Source organism: Sciurus carolinensis, chromosome 7, assembly GCF_902686445.1.
Source record: "Sciurus carolinensis chromosome 7, mSciCar1.2, whole genome shotgun sequence".
Classification (NCBI taxonomy): Eukaryota; Metazoa; Chordata; class Mammalia; order Rodentia; family Sciuridae; genus Sciurus; species Sciurus carolinensis.
Genome location: NC_062219.1, coordinates 109179161 through 109195011, shown reverse-complemented (window position 1 = coordinate 109195011; position 15851 = coordinate 109179161). Strand labels below are relative to the sequence as shown.

The window sequence follows — 15851 nt, the reverse complement described above, 5'->3', positions numbered from 1 at the left end:
CCCACTTGGGCTGGTATTCTTTGTTGATAAATTTCTCTTCTCCCAGGGTGTTACCTATGAAGAGACATAGCAAAGGGTTGGAAGGGACATTTCAGCTTATCTAATGAATGCAGATCTTGGTTTTACAGATGGAAAACTGAAATGAAGAGAGACAAATGGGTGAGCTAGATCCCAGGCCTCTCAAGAGTTCCTTGACCTAAAAGGAAACTCCACATCGCCTCACAGAAGCTAGTCGAGGAAATGTCATCAGGCACATTTGGTTAAGATTAAGCCTGGTGCCATGTGGATTCATTATGGGACAGTTAGTGGTGATTAGTGAACTACAGGAGTCTTTCACCATTACTTTTCCCTTTAGTTTCATCTCCAGTTCCATTCCCTCTCCTATCTCGTGCTAGCTATCAGGAGAATCTGCCAGTAAAAACTCTTGGAAAAAAGTTACCTTGTGATTTGGTGTTGGGAATGGTATCCTTTTAAAAGATAACCACAGGGTCCAACTTTTATCCCAAAGAGGTAAATCTCTACCTATACACATTCTGGCCAACACTCCCCCATGCCTGCCTTTTTTTTTTTTTTTTTTTTTTTTTTTTTTAGTAGTACTAGGAATTGAACCCAGGGCCTTGAACATGCTTTCCCACTAAGCTACACCCCCACCTCTTTGTATTTTATTTTGAGACTGAGTTTTGCTAAGTTGCCCAGGTTCATCTGCAACTGGAGATCCTCCTGCCTCAGCCTCCCAAGTAGCTGGGATTATAGGCATGTGCCACTGCCCCTGGCCCTGGCCAACCAATAGATCCTTGTTTGCATACAAGTTAGTGTTTTATGTTTGTTTTGTTTTCCTCCTTTTGCCCCTAAGGCCTTGGGTACAAATTCAACCTGTGGAGGGCTGGGGAGATAGCTCAGTTGGTAGAGTGCTTGCCTTGCAAGCACCAGACCCTGGGTTCAATCCCCAACAATGAAAAAAAAAAAAAAAAAATTCAACCTGCGAAGAGTTTGGGTAACGTGTCCATGGTAAAATGTGGTTAATCCTGACAAAACTGTCTAAAATTCTACAAACTATTTCTTCCCAAAATAAAAGATGCATCCCAAAAGCATAGGATATGTACTATGCCCTTGAATTAGCTGTGTATTTGCCCAAGGCGTCCAAGGTATAGCCCACTGATACAGCTGAAATATAAATAAAGCACTAGTTTTCTAGCAGGAAAAACTGCTGTTCCCTTCAAATCACCCCCAACCCTGGCTCATTCTTCCTTTGCTTAGAAGCAGCCTTCACTGTTTACCAGCACCTTGTGCATAAATCCAGGGAACAGAGGCATTGTTTGCCATTCAGAAACTGAGCTATTATGCTCTTAGCTCCCTAATCTCTCTTATTATGATAAACGTAGCAGCAACAATGCAAATTGGTCATAATTATAATAGTGGGATTAAAACATCTTTCATATCCCCAAATTCTAGAGTGGATCTCAGGTGTGTTTAAGCTGAGCAATTTATCCATGATTTGTTTCTTGGTCAGAGCCTGCCCCCTGAAGTCTGATAAGGGAAGTACAGTACAGCCTCAGGGCCTTCTTACAAAAGGCAAATTCTTTCCACCCAACCACTTGGAAGGAAATAGATTTGGGGTTTTCACTGAAATCTCATCTGTCTGAAGAACATTCTTTATTTTACAGAGTGGCAATCTCTCAGCCTCTTTATTTGTCCCAGAAGCAGTAGAGAAACTAAGAAAATTAATCTTTCTGAGAGTAGCAATTTACAGATCTGGAAGAACTTACACAGGGCCATGCAAAGTCAAAGAGCATTCTTAAGTGTTCGATGTGTATTCAAATTTCCCACAGTGGAATTTCTTACTGTGAGTGCCTAGTATTTTAATACATCAATGGCCTTCAAGTTTCAAATTCAAATGGTCTAATCAGGTCTTATCTTCTCTGACTTGCAGCAATATTTATCCTATTGTTGTTTGTGAAATACTCTTTGGAATGTTTCAAATCCCTCTTGACCTGTTTCTCCTAGCAGGGGACGAGATTGGTTTCCCTCCTACCTCATGAGGTTGCTCCTTCTCATTCCTCTTTATGAACCCTTCTCTTCTCTCTATCTCTAAATGATTGGGGGTGCCAAGGACCTCCTCAGTTTTCTACCAGTACCTGCCAGAGGATCACCTTTGGCTCTGTGGTTATAAACACCACCTCTATGCCACTTGATGACCCTAAGAATATAGCTCCAGGCCAGATCTTGCCCTGAACAGTAGACTACTATAACCAATGGCTCTCTGACATTTCAAATTGGATGCTCATAGGCATGTCAAAGTCCTAGAGCAGCTAACCAATGCCACCTAAGCTTAGAGAGCATCAAAGCCTTGGAGTTCAAGCATATGAAGCAAAGTGGCTTCTAATTATAAGGTATCCATGTTCCCCAATTAACACACAAACACACACACACACACACACACACACACACACACACACACACTTTTATATGTATTTAACCAAAGTTACATGGATATGGTTTTAAGAGCTAAATAACCCTTATAATACCCTGCCTCTTAGAGACAAATCCCTTTAAACTGATGATTTTTCTATTTTTTCTCATATTTATAAAATGATCATAATGCTTCTTTTTTTTCTTTCCAGAATTGAAAGGAGAGAGTAGGCATGAGGCTGACAGTCTCATCCAATAACAAGCAAGTATTATGTTTTTTGATATTTTTAGGTATACATGAGACATATTATACTTCATTGGAGTATAACTTCCCATTCTTGTGATTGTAACTAATGTGGAGTTACACTGGTTGTGTATTCAAACATGAACATAAGAAAATTATGTATGATTCGTTCTACTGTCTTTCCTGTTCCTTTCCTATTCACTGGTCTAGTGTCTCACAGTCAAATATTCCATATTTCCCCACATGTAATCTATTGCTAGGATGGGGGAAGGGACAGTTGCTTGAAGATGTGGCTTACAGAGGGTTCTGGGGATCTCACTGTTTCCTAAAATGACTTTGAACCAACCATCCTATTCAGTCCTCTACGTTTTTTTTTTTTTTTTTTTTTGCCTTTTTAAACAGGTTGATTTGTTTTTTAATAATAAACATAATAAATTGTTCATGTGAAAGATATATAGTTTGAAATGTGTTGACAGATGAAAACATTGACAAAAAATAACCACAATCAAGATATGAATACATGCATCGCCTTACAAAGTTCCTCAGGCCCCTTTGCTCTGTTTTCTGTCTTATTCTCCTCCCTGCTTCTGTCCCAAGGCAGATGATCTGCTTTCTGTCACTATAGATTATCTTTAATTTCTAGAGTTTGATGTAAATAGAATTGTGCACCCTGTATTCTCTCTGCAAGTTGGTGGATTTGGAATTTTTTGCTCAGACATTTAAGTAAGTACATGGTATTATCTTACCTGAAGGCTTTTACCTGAATTTCCCTAATGGTTGCAGATATTAACTATATATGTACCTTCCTGTCAGTGCCATGTCTTCCTGAGTAAAGTGTCTATGCAAATTAATTTTCATACCACCTTTTAAGGTACTTCCAAGTGTTGAGTTTCCAGGGAATTCTCAAGTGTCAAGTAAGTTGTTTCTTCATTTTCCCCATTGCTGGTTTAATGTTTAACCAAGTCAGTCAGCACTCACCCTACCTGCTTTCCAAAGTAGTGTTACTATTATCTTCTCCCTCACTTCCTGTTCTTGGGAGTCCTGTCTGTGACCTTTAATGATCCCTACCTCTTTGTGTTTGTAACTTTTGAAATCTCCTTCCCTTGATTGTGGTCAGAACCAGTTTCTCTCACCAGTAGAATATGGTAAACATTATGGGATGTCACTCCCTGAATATGCTTATGTTAAAAAAGACTGTTTTAAAAGCATGCTAGAGTGAGAGACTTAATGATGTGAAGGGCCAAACTGGGGAAGTCCATATGGCAAGGATGTTTGGTTGCTCTAGAGTATGAGACAAAGGTCACAGTTCTCACTTCCACACCTGCAATAAAATGAACTCTGCCAACAACCAGAATGAGTTGGAAGTGGATTTTTCCCCCAGTTGAGCCCCCTGATAAAAACACAGCTCAACCAGCACCTTAAATAAAACCTGTGAAACCCTAAGCAGAAAACCCATCTAAGTGGTGCCTGGATTCTTTACGTATGTCACTGTGATAATTAATGTGCATGGTTGTTAGTCACTAAATTTGTGGCAATTTTTTACACAGCAACAGAAAGGTATTACAATAGAAATCACATCAATAGAGAACTATGACAATATTTTTCATTTTCTATCCTTTTATTGCTGTTTTAAAAGAATTTTTAGGCAAATGTGTACAATCAATGGTTAAGATGCATATGGTATGTGATCAAATACACATATTTTGGTCTCAGATTATTATAAAATTTATTAAGTGAGAGATGCTTTCCTTTCCACCAGATACACTGTTATACTCTAGTACGTCCAGGTAATAGCAACATCTTGATTAATTTAAATACTCGATATTAACTTAAATACTTGATACCCAGTACCATGTAATAACAAGAAACTACAAACAAATTAGCATTAAATTTTTCTCGTTCTCCAAGTCCTGCTTTGGGTTTCTATGTGTACCAACACATCTTCTCTTGCTGGTTGGAGTTTTGCTTAGTTTTTCTCACACTTCTTCCACCCCAGCATTAACACCGAGGAAAGCCTCCCCTGCTCCAGGTCACAGGGAAGAGATGGGGTCACCTTCAGGCTCTCTGGACAATAACTTGAAATAATGAAAGAAGAAGCATTCCAGAACTCTTTAGAAATTCCCTCGGCCCTAAGCTCTCACCTGTGATTCCTTTAACCTTTGCGAATTCTTCTGTGTCATTGGCGGTCACTTGTGACTTGTTTCTTTTCCCATAGTCTGGCTTCACCTGCAAATTTTTGATGTTGTATTCCTCTACTTCTTTGGATGGCTGTATCAGAGAACCCAACACAACCCCATGTTGGCTTTCTCTCTAGTATATCTCACCATGGTCTATGGGATATCCTTTGCCTGACACACACTGGGCATGCAAAGCCCTAAATGGGCCCGACCACCAAAGCTATGGCCACAGTTCCATGTAAAAATCTAACCACTAATTAGGACCCCTTTCATCCTAATTGTTGTGGTCCCATAGAAAGCTATCCGAGAAGTCCTTTCACTACATTTGAGGTCGGTGGCCAAGCATCCCTCCTTCTCTTACCTTAGGGTAGGTAGAGTGAGAAAGCTCATGCATAAGCTCTCTCCAAGTAAATGTTTCTCATAAAATTTTCTTTGGAATCTTTTATACTTTTGTGGGATATGTAACCATCTAACTGGTCCACAGTCATTTCCTTTGAACTTTGGTATTTCATATATGCTGTATCTTGGTGCCTTGTGGAAATTTAGATCTGAATTTCCTCTATGTATGTTTACTGAAACCACTTCCATTAACTAGAAATTCCCCTATTGCTATCTTTATTTGATAATCATGAAGGTTTTTCATGTCAGGAACTAACAGATATTTTAAAACTCTGTAACTCTCAAAACAGCAAGGATGAATCTGAGGGATTGGATCTTCTGTGCACTGTGGTCAGGGCTGAAACTCAGGTGAACCCCAAGTGACAGAATTATGTAAGAGAAACACTGCATCTAGCATCTATTCACCTGTACTCTGAATCTCATCCAAAAGCAGCACTGACTTTTTATGTAAATAACTTCCCAGAAGTACCTACAGTAAAAGAAAACCAGATGTTTGGAGCTACCTTCTTGGAAGTAGACAAATTTTCCATTAATTCCCCTCTTACACATAGAATTCTAGGAGTGGTGAATCATGTATTTAATTTCATAAGGATTTCTTAGGATAGCATATAATTTTCTAGGCTGTCATGGGACTATAGGAATGGACAAGAAATCCAAAGTACTAAAGCATCTCCTGTTGCCCTTTACAGACTTCACAATCTTTGGTGGTCACTTTACCTCTGAGTCTCCATTTCCTTATCTCTGTGCTAGGTCTCTGCCTGGACCCTTCACTTCATTGGTGGCAGACCACATGGAAGTACATTAAAAAGTGAAAAATGCCACATCACTTATCAAATCACATCCCTGTACTTCCTGATAAATCACTACAATAATATCTGATATGAAAATTTTTATTTTTTTCTGATTAAATTTCAACCTTAAGGACTGTACCTAAGAAGCAAAAACAAGCATAAAATACAACTGGAAAATTTGGAAAGGAAATGTATTTTCTCTAGAAATTGGCACCAGTGACTTTTTGACAAGAAAGTGAGCATAGTCCACTAATTTATCTAAGGTTACTTCATGACATTTTCTTATTCCAATTCAGTAGATTAGAAATACTACATGAATACTGTTATTTTATGAAAAAGGAAACCACATTTTATAGGAAGGTACAACTAACACAATTTCCAACAAAACCTATTCTTCTGCAGCTATGTAGCATTTTTAAAAAATCAAACCACATGAAAATAAATTGTTCTATTTAATTTAAGATAAAGGAAGCAGTGATGAAGCCACTAGTGACCATGATTTCTTCACTGACATTTAACTCCAAAGGTTAAGTTGCTCCAAAAATTTTGTCCTTGATTTTATGATTCCTGACCTTCTTCAGTTGATAAAAACTGAGTAAGCATGATGTTGTTGGAGGAATCTCCCTTATGAGGGACTGCATTGTTGCCTGAGGGAGAAAAAGAGGGTAAAAATTACTGCTACCATGTTGGAATCAAGCATGAGACCAAAATGAAAATAAGCTTTGGAATCTCTGTTTTAGGAAGATGTTAGGAGAAGATCTAGATGTGGTTGGTCCAGCATTTCTGACACCACCGAAGCTTGCATTTGTCAGGCGTTTCTCATTTCAGAAGTGAAGTACTATCTTTTTCAGATTTGGCTGGGAAATCATATAACACATTTGAGATCACAGCATATTATCACTGGAAGGAAGCTTAGCAATCTCTTAGTTTTTCATTTTATTGATGAGGAACAAATGCCTGAAAGAGATTTGCATAAAGTGCTCAGACAGGCTGGTGACAGAGATAACAGAACCCAAGGGTCCTAGATGAGTACATTCTCCATACACTTGAACTTCATCTGGAATTTAAATAATTTTTTTTTGTACCAGGAATTGAACCCAGGGGTACTTAATTGCATTCCCAGCCATATTTTTAAATTTTGAGACACTGTCTCACTAAGTTGCTTAGGCCTCACTAAATTGCTGAAGCTGGCTTGAAATCCTCAATCCTCTTGCCTCAACCTCCTGAGCCACCGGGATTACAAGGATGTTCCACTGTACCCAGCTTGGAATTTAAATAATTTTGATGAGTACATAAATACATTGTATATCCCTACCTTAATGATGATATGAATATAATTCACTGTGAAATGGGACTTGGGCTCTGAAGTAGGACTTCAACTTAACTTCCAACACAATGTCTCCTCCTCCATTCCCACTCTCCACACTTCTCCTCCAAGAGCACTGTGACTATTTGCAATCTTTAAATATTGGTCTTAGATTTCATGAACCACCAATATATGAATGTAGGACCAATGGGCATCATAGGTGGAGGCGACAGTCCTGTCTAACCCTCAGCAAGTGTGGTTCCTTCCTCCCCTGGGACATTTTAAAAGGATATATCCAGCATTTGGACACAAGTACATGGCCCCATTCCCACTGCTCAGCAGCTGGCCGAAGTGGGGTAATTTCTCCTGTTAGGACACATGTTGATGTTAGTCAACCCTTACTCCTCAACATCATGGCTTGGATGATTAGTGCCACAGATATATACACGCATGTGTGTGCACACATGCATGCTCACACCCTGTGTCTAACTGAGGAAATGGGATAGTTTGTGAAGAAATTACATAATGATACCTGGTAGTCTCCCTGAGCATCAAATCCCCAATACTGCTGTATTGGCCCTGAGCACAATTAGTATTGGTCTGGATACCACAGCTGGCTGATGCTCTCATACTTCTCAAATAAATTTTTGTAATAGCTGCCATTGAATTGTCTTTGCATTATGTTTTCATATTCTCTCTTCTCACCTTTTATAGCATTTGGTTTTATGGTGACTTACCTTTGTTTTGCACTGAGTAACGTTTTGAGCATTTGGGTTTAGAAGATATCTCTGAAGAGTTTTGCTGTACAAAAGAAAAACAAATAATTTGAATGTTCATGGTATTCTTTTGGTGATGGTGTCTGTATTTCCTGACTTCTTGATGGTATTAACCATCTTTAATTCTGTCTACATGACTGTCTTTTCAAGAATTTAGAGTAGTCCCTATTCCTTCCTTTGTTTTAATCTAGTTGAAATGCCTAAGAACTTACTTCCAGATGAATTTTGTGTTTCTGTATATCTTTGCAACTATTATCAACAAACTATACAATGACTTTAAAAATATATTGTTTTTTTTTTCTTTTTCTTTTTCTTATTTTTTTATTTTTTTATTTTTTTGGCTAGACCAGGGACTAAACTCAGGGCCACTCTACCACTCAGCTACATCCCCAGTCCTTTTTATTTTGAGACAGGGTCTCATTAAGTTGCCCAGGCTGGCCTTGAATTTGTGATCCTTTTGCCTCAATCTCCCTAGTAGCTGGGATTTCTGGCATGCACCACTAAGCCTGGTAATATCATTGCTTTTCAAGACCATGTTTATGTTTCTTTGGTTCACACCTTTGCCACTAGAATAATAACCCATGGAAAAACCAATAATATTCCTAATTAAAAAAATGGCCTCTATTGGAGCTTTGCCTTACTCTTTCACAACTTGGCCATTATCTCTTGAATAATCCTTTAGTTATTGGTACAGAAATTACAAAGAGTCCAGTAATTTAAAAACTGAATTATCAAATGGAAATAACATTTTAAAAAGAAAGCATGCATTTATTGGAAAAGATAAAAGCATTTAGACACTTATGCCTTTTTCACTCAATTCATCATTCATCTATTCATCAATTTCACTTCTAATATTGAGTGCCTTTGTGTATAGATGCTGTTTAGGCACTGGGAACATTAGAAGGAACACTTTCGATTCCCTGCTACAGTCCATGTCATAGGGAAACTAAACCAAGATGGGAGAAATAGGTTTATATGCAGTAGGTAGACCAGTGAGTGTTTCCCAATTTTCACTAAGTTATATGAGTGATTACCTCATACTGAGCTCTGAAAATAAGTTATAGATAGAAATGAAAAAGGTTTGTAATTTGTGAAGCAATAGAATGATTTCCCAGCGTTCAAGGCTGATATAATATTATAACCCTAAAGGAAAATCTTAAGGAGCACTGCATTTAAAAATGCATCCTGCCCCATGTGGAGAGAATAATCTTAGATTGCAACACTCAAAAACTCTACCAGGTGTAGGAACAAATATATCAGACATAAATTTATGTGGCTCTAAACTGTTGAACCACAGGATCTGAATTGCTAGAACCGAAAGGTGGTTCTCTAAATTCGATCTTTGTGGGAAAGTGTAGAGGTCACAAGAATGAACCTCTTAACAAAGAGTTAGTTACAAAGAACATGGCTAGGAGAAATGAAGGGCCAAGGAAACAGCCCTGAGCCTCAGCATGGAGAAGCTTTTGAAAGAAATTACATTGTGGGTTCACACAGAGTTTTGGTGGCTTGAAAGATGGTCCTTGCTGAGCATTGCTGGCTTCCTGTTCCATTTCCTTCAGTCAAATATCATATTATCACTGCTTTTTCCAAATCCCTACCTTATTACCCCTTTACCTTCTCTCAGTGAACCCTCAACACCATGACACCAATCTGAACCTGTGTTTCTATCCACATTCATCTGGTACTTCCTGTGTCAAGAGTAGTGGCTAGTTACCCTATCTTTAGTCTGCTACTGAGTCTGTCTTCCCAGGAATCCTCTTGTGTCCCTTATCCTCACTTTCCCACTTGTTTTTAAACTGTGCCTTTACTGGTTCATCCCTCCCAACATACAGACTTGCTTATATCCTGGTAATTCCAATGATCCCATCACTCCTGGTCTTGAGTCCACATCTTGTTCCCTTCCTCGGACTGTCAGTACCCAGTCTTACTTCTTCCTTACCTCATCGTACAAAATCCGGGTTCCTGCTTTTCATTCAGATTCCCTCAGAAAATTACAAATACTCATCTTTTCTTCTGCAAAACGAATATTTATTTAGAGTAGATGAGCTATCTAACCAGATAAGAAAATCTAATTTTATCACCCAACTTGGAAACAAAATCAGGGAAAGCTGCAATTCCCGAAAAAGCAAAGCCCTCACTGACCACTCACTGTTACCTTCTGAAAAGGACCTTAGAAACAGGGAGAAACACTGCAGACATTTTTCTTTTGCTTTTGTTTTATTTCACTTCCCCCCACCCCCTCTTTGGTTTCCAAATGAGAAAAAAAAAAAAAATCTGACTTCCTGCTTTGCTGGGTGGGGAGTGTCCTGTTTCATTTATTCACTAAAGGCCTTTCTTTTCCATAACTTCCTTTTTTTTCTTTAAAGTAAATAATGACATTAGTTTCACATTTTCTGCTTCAAAAGACTTTTCATTCTTCAAGACGTAAAATCAAAATCGCAGGACGTTAGAACTTCCTTGAGTAACTAGGTCAACAATTAATTTTTACAGTTGAGAAAATTGAAGCTCAAAAAGACTAAGGAACTTTCCTAAGGTCACACAGTCAATTGGATTCCAAGTCAGAAACACAGGGCAGGTCTGCCTGCCCATGAGCCACACCTCCCTAATTCACAGCAGAGGTTTCCAGTGTGAGATGCAGACCAACGAAGATTTCTTAATGCCAAATGATTTCCTCATTAATTTTTATTTCAAAAGGATATACTGTCGCTGGCAAAAATCTCTGAACACCCACATTTGGACACAGTTAAGTCAGTTGACTTTTTATCAAATACAGATATCTCTGTTTTAGAAGCCTTTCTGAAAAGCCCATTGTCTCTTGTTGAAAGACAAAAGTCTGTCAACATCAAAAATAGAAAATATGCATGCAAATACTTTTGTTTCAAACTATGCTATTGTCATATGGACTGCACTCTTGTGCCAAAGAATGAAGCAGAAATCCTCCAGTTTCATATAAACTTATTACATGGTATACTTAAGAGCTAAAATTGCAAAGGACTAAAATGAACAATATTGTTCAAAGGTCCTCACATGCTTCAGCCTCCTTGTTGGTTCCCAGGCCTTTACATTAAATTCATTTAATCACTTCTTCCCTTAGCAGCTCCTTTAAGAGTATCAGTCTTGTGCCAGGCACCCTTACACACACACTAGGCTATGACAAGGGTGACAAAAACTCCAGGGGGTTCATATAGAATTGAACTGCTGCAAGACTCCACAAAGACAAAAATGCAAACCTGGAACTCCATGCACTGGAGTAGTAGATAATTACCTTTAGTGTTTGCATCCAAGAGCTTAGTGGGGACAACTTGCAGAACAGAAGCTGCCGCAGCTATAAGGGCAACAAAGAAATAGAGAAGAGAAACACATACATATGTGTTTATATATATACACATGTGTTTATATATATATATATATATATATATAAATATATGTATATTTATATATATATACACACACACACACTAACAAACATACCAAGAAAAAAACTACAGATAGAAATCATTATTTCTAAGTATTATTTCCTATAGGTATTTAATAGACCACAGCCTGACCATCTAATAAAAAGATTATTTTCTTAACCTCTTTACCTATAAACAAAACTAGGATTAAAGAAGGAGCAACACTTCCAAAACCACAACAACTCAGATTCTAGACATCAGTAGTTGACAATAGTTGATAAATTGAAGTTTATCTGTGAAGTGAAGGATTTCCTAATCATGGGAATGGTACAGAGGCAATTATTTAGTGCAATTAGAACAGCAGATTGCTTCTTTGTATAGGGGTTTATGGTGTGCAATAACTGTGCTAATTGTAAAGTATTCTTATCTTCTTATTAAAAAATGACTACATATCAATTAGCTTACCATCTTTACCTCTCTCAACAGAATTCCTCAATGCTTGAGGAAAATAATAAAATAAGTCTCATTAATTTTTTTCTATTATCTTTCACTTAAACTGGTGATCCTTCCTTAGGAATTTTATCTAATGTGAGAAACTATTTAACATTTAGTATGCAAAGGTCTAAAAACATAGCAGTAGATATAATTTCAGCATATTCTAAATGAATGAATAAATGAAAGGAGAAAAGGGGAATTCACTCCCTATGAAAGGAATTTTACTCTTGAATCATTGTCAAACCAGAATTTAAGTCAGAAAAATCAAAGGTAAAAAGAATTTCTCTTCTTCTGATAGTGTCCACATAACAGGTTGTGGTTAATTCTATACAACTTTGCCAACAGTGACCATTCTATTTGTGTCTTCTGGCTGAACCTACTTTTGGTAAAATTATAGAATTTTATTACCAAAGTACTGGTTGCCCCACATCCTACTATATGAACAAAAGCCTCAGAACTGAAGGTAGGAGGCTGTAAAGAGGCCTGTGTTAGAGAATGAGGATATCCACATACCTTACTATCCAACAGTATTCCAAAACAGAAGATGAAAAACCCCTTTAACAAAAAAGAGGAGAAAAGTCACTCATTATATTTTTTTCTTTTTCAGAACAGAAAGCACCCATATGTAACACAGTTCTGTTTTGTCACCCAACATTGAATTTGTTTTCTTGTCTATCTCCTTTCTAGACTGCAGGTTCCTTGAGCACAGGAATACTGTGTGACCTCTCCAATGCCTGGCACAACACAAAGAACTCAAGGACTTTTTCATGAGTGTGTAAATAAGTAAATGATTGAATGAAAGAAGTTTTAAGTGCTGTGGAGCCAGCCTGTACTGTGCCATTCCAAGCCTAAAGCAAATAGCTTCCATTGGCTTCTGTATCTCAGTCCTTGTTTAGACCAGTCATTTTATAACATTTACTATGCATTTATGACAGCAGCTGGCATTGAGGTTCAGCCCAAGGGCCAAGAAGAGGAAGTTGACCTCTATCAACAACGTTTCCTTCAAGCACAGCTCTTTGAAAATCTTAGCTAGGGCTCTCTTCAACCTTGAAATCCTTCTCCCAGTCAGATACCTTCCATTGATGTTTGTTCAGACAGAATACAGCCATGTGCCTGCCCTGATGGGAACACCATGCACTTGATACCATTGGGCGCATATTCCTTATGACTGCCATCTACACCACCACCTGCATGATCTATGTTGAATAGCGAAGAAACAACTGCCTTTAGGAGACACATGTTGAACATTTACTAAGTTCCAGGCACTGTGCCAAGTGCTAAATTATCTCATCAAATCCTCACATTTACTCTTTGATGTAAGTAGTGTTATTGGGTCCCTTTAACAGATGAGGGAATTGAGAGACAGAGAGATCAAGTTAGGTCACACAGTTGACCTTCAACACATAATTTGAGTTGAGGCATACTTAACTCCAGAGCTCAAATGTTTGGCCACTATTTCCCAGAGTTATTGTTCCAGGTCATCTGTCAATACTTGCATTAAACCAGAATTGAAGGCTTTCTTCCAGATATATTAATTACTTTCTCCATCTACTCGGTGCACTTTATGACTATGAAATATAAAACTCATTCTTTGTGGCAGAATCAGCAAGCTGTTATCTATAAAACCCTTTGCTGACCACATAATCTCCACTGCAACTCTTCTGCTATTATAGGGAAAGCAGCCATAGACCATGGCAAATGAACTGGCATGATTGTGTTCCAATAAAACTTTATTTTACAAAAACAGGCTGCTGGAGGTCAGTTGCTAGCTTTGCTTGTTTGCTGTCTAGGGACTTCTTTTGCACCATTCATAGTCAACAAGTACTTTTTATTTATTTTTCTGTCTCTGAACTTTTTCAGAGATCTGCACAAGAGAAAGAGGACTGAGATAACAGCAAAAGGGATTAATGTTAGTTATGGGAACACCAACAGATTCAAAGCTCTATAATAGATTACTGGATAAGTCCAGTATTCTGCTTCAGTATGACCTTAACTTTGGAGGAAAGTGGATCTTGTTAAAAATTCATAGTTTCCATACAATTTTTATTACAATCTTACTAGAGAATTGCTTTGCCAACCTGAGTTCTCTATACTTATTCCAGTTACATAAGAATGTAACAGATTATTGTTATTATTATTATTAATATTATTATTATTTTGGTCTCACCTGGAATGCATTGAGTAAAGCAAAAAGAACATGCCAAGCTGGATTCGGGCTATCCACCATTGTTCCTATACCAAAGCCCCAGGTGAGCCCCAGCAGAGGGGTCAAGATGAGGAGGCTCTTCCCCATGCGGATGACAGTGGCCTTGTCATCCTGACTCAGTCTTTCTCCAATAGTTGGCCTCCAGAGCTTCGAGAGAACTAACAGCACCACGACCAAATTCATAGCCACGATAGTCAATGCAGGGACAACAAAAGCCAAGAGAGGCTTTTGGTCATCAGACCAATTAAGCCAACACATATCTTTGCTTTTGTAGCTATTGCTAGGTTGTGTGACTGCAATGGTGATGACTGATATAATGAGAGGGCACCCATAACCCACACAGAACCCAATAGCCATCATCAAAGACATGGATGTGTGATGGAACACAAGGATGATTCGATAAGCCAGCAGGAGGCCAAGCAAGAGCATCCAGAAGAACAAAGAGAGGTAGAAAAAATGTGTAAAGAACACTGCAGCTGTGCAAACTCTGGAAGGGTTTATGGTAGTGTCCACAGTGGCAGCAACAATAAACCAAACGTCTGCAATCAAGAGGGATAGGGCTATGTTCACCATGCAAATGTGACGTGTGCGTGAAGTTTGGCTCTTCTTGATCTGCTTCCAAAACAGAGCTTCAGTGATCAGGCATAAGATGAGACTTCCCATGGAGATACCCAGTCCCACATAGGTGATCCAATTCACAGCAGGGACAATTGCAGAGGGAACAAACCGTGACATCAGCATGGAGAAGGAGGTCAGGTGAGTACATCGACATGTAACCATGTCTAGACTTTCATTTACTAGGTGGCAGCCTGCATTGTCCCATTGCAAATGACTGAAATCCCAAAACACACAATGAGGTTCTCTCAGATTTGACTCTATCTTAGAGAAGATCAGGGTAATTTCACTTATGGTGTAGTTTGGGATAACTGTGGATACCACAGGCCCATTGACCTGAACATTTTCATTTTGGGTGATAGGCAGAATGTTTCCGAAGGTCAACAAGGCCATGCTGATGATCATTTCTGGAAGGGGCTTCTGGAATTGGTCTGGTCCAATTAATACCTGGCCTCTGATGGGAATGGAGGTATTTTTTGGAAACATTTCAATCTGATAGTTGTAACTCTGATTGTACTGACTCTTGGTCACTGGGATCCCTTTCCAGTTAATGAAAGTTCGAGAAAAATTCAGAGGTAGAGCAGTTGGAGGTATCAGAATGCTGATATTTTCCAATGTCCTTAGTAACTGTGAGCTGACATCCTTCTCTTCTTGCAATAAAATTGTCCAGTTAGTTATTGATGATGAATTAAGAATATGGTCAGCTATATTGATGACATTCTGAAACACAAAGGTGAAAGTGGTTTTAGTAAAGAGATGAGAGGTCTAAAAGTGGATAGTCATTTGTGTTAAGTATAGAGAAAATGCTCAGAAAATTGACTCAGGAGAGGATCACATTGAAGCTCATCGATTAAATTCAGCTCTGTTGCTTTGCACAGCAGATGCTTTGGGTCCAAGGTGATCACTCCAAGGCATTCAGAAACACACTGGGCTTCCTGCATGGCTGAATATGCATCCTTCAGCACATGAAGGTGTGTTCCCATCCTCCTGAGTAATAATTATACACTGCTCCTCGGGCTGAGGATCAAAGGTGGAGAC

At 38.5% G+C, this 15851-nt stretch overlaps 1 protein-coding gene across 1 annotated transcript in view; it reads right to left on the bottom strand.

The window, feature by feature from the left end:
* Window positions 1-5413: 5413 nt before the first annotated feature.
* The window catches only part of Adgrf1 (adhesion G protein-coupled receptor F1), a 45294-nt gene continuing 34856 nt past the window's right edge, over window positions 5414-15851 (bottom strand). Inside the window, exons 11-15 of the mRNA XM_047558988.1 lie at window positions 14160-15533; window positions 12506-12547; window positions 11368-11427; window positions 8064-8127; window positions 5414-6667 (exon numbers count right to left, since the gene is read on the bottom strand). Of these exons, the coding sequence (XP_047414944.1) occupies window positions 6579-6667; window positions 8064-8127; window positions 11368-11427; window positions 12506-12547; window positions 14160-15533 (1629 nt within the window). The 3' untranslated portion in view covers window positions 5414-6578. The remainder of the gene's footprint in view (window positions 6668-8063; window positions 8128-11367; window positions 11428-12505; window positions 12548-14159; window positions 15534-15851) is intronic.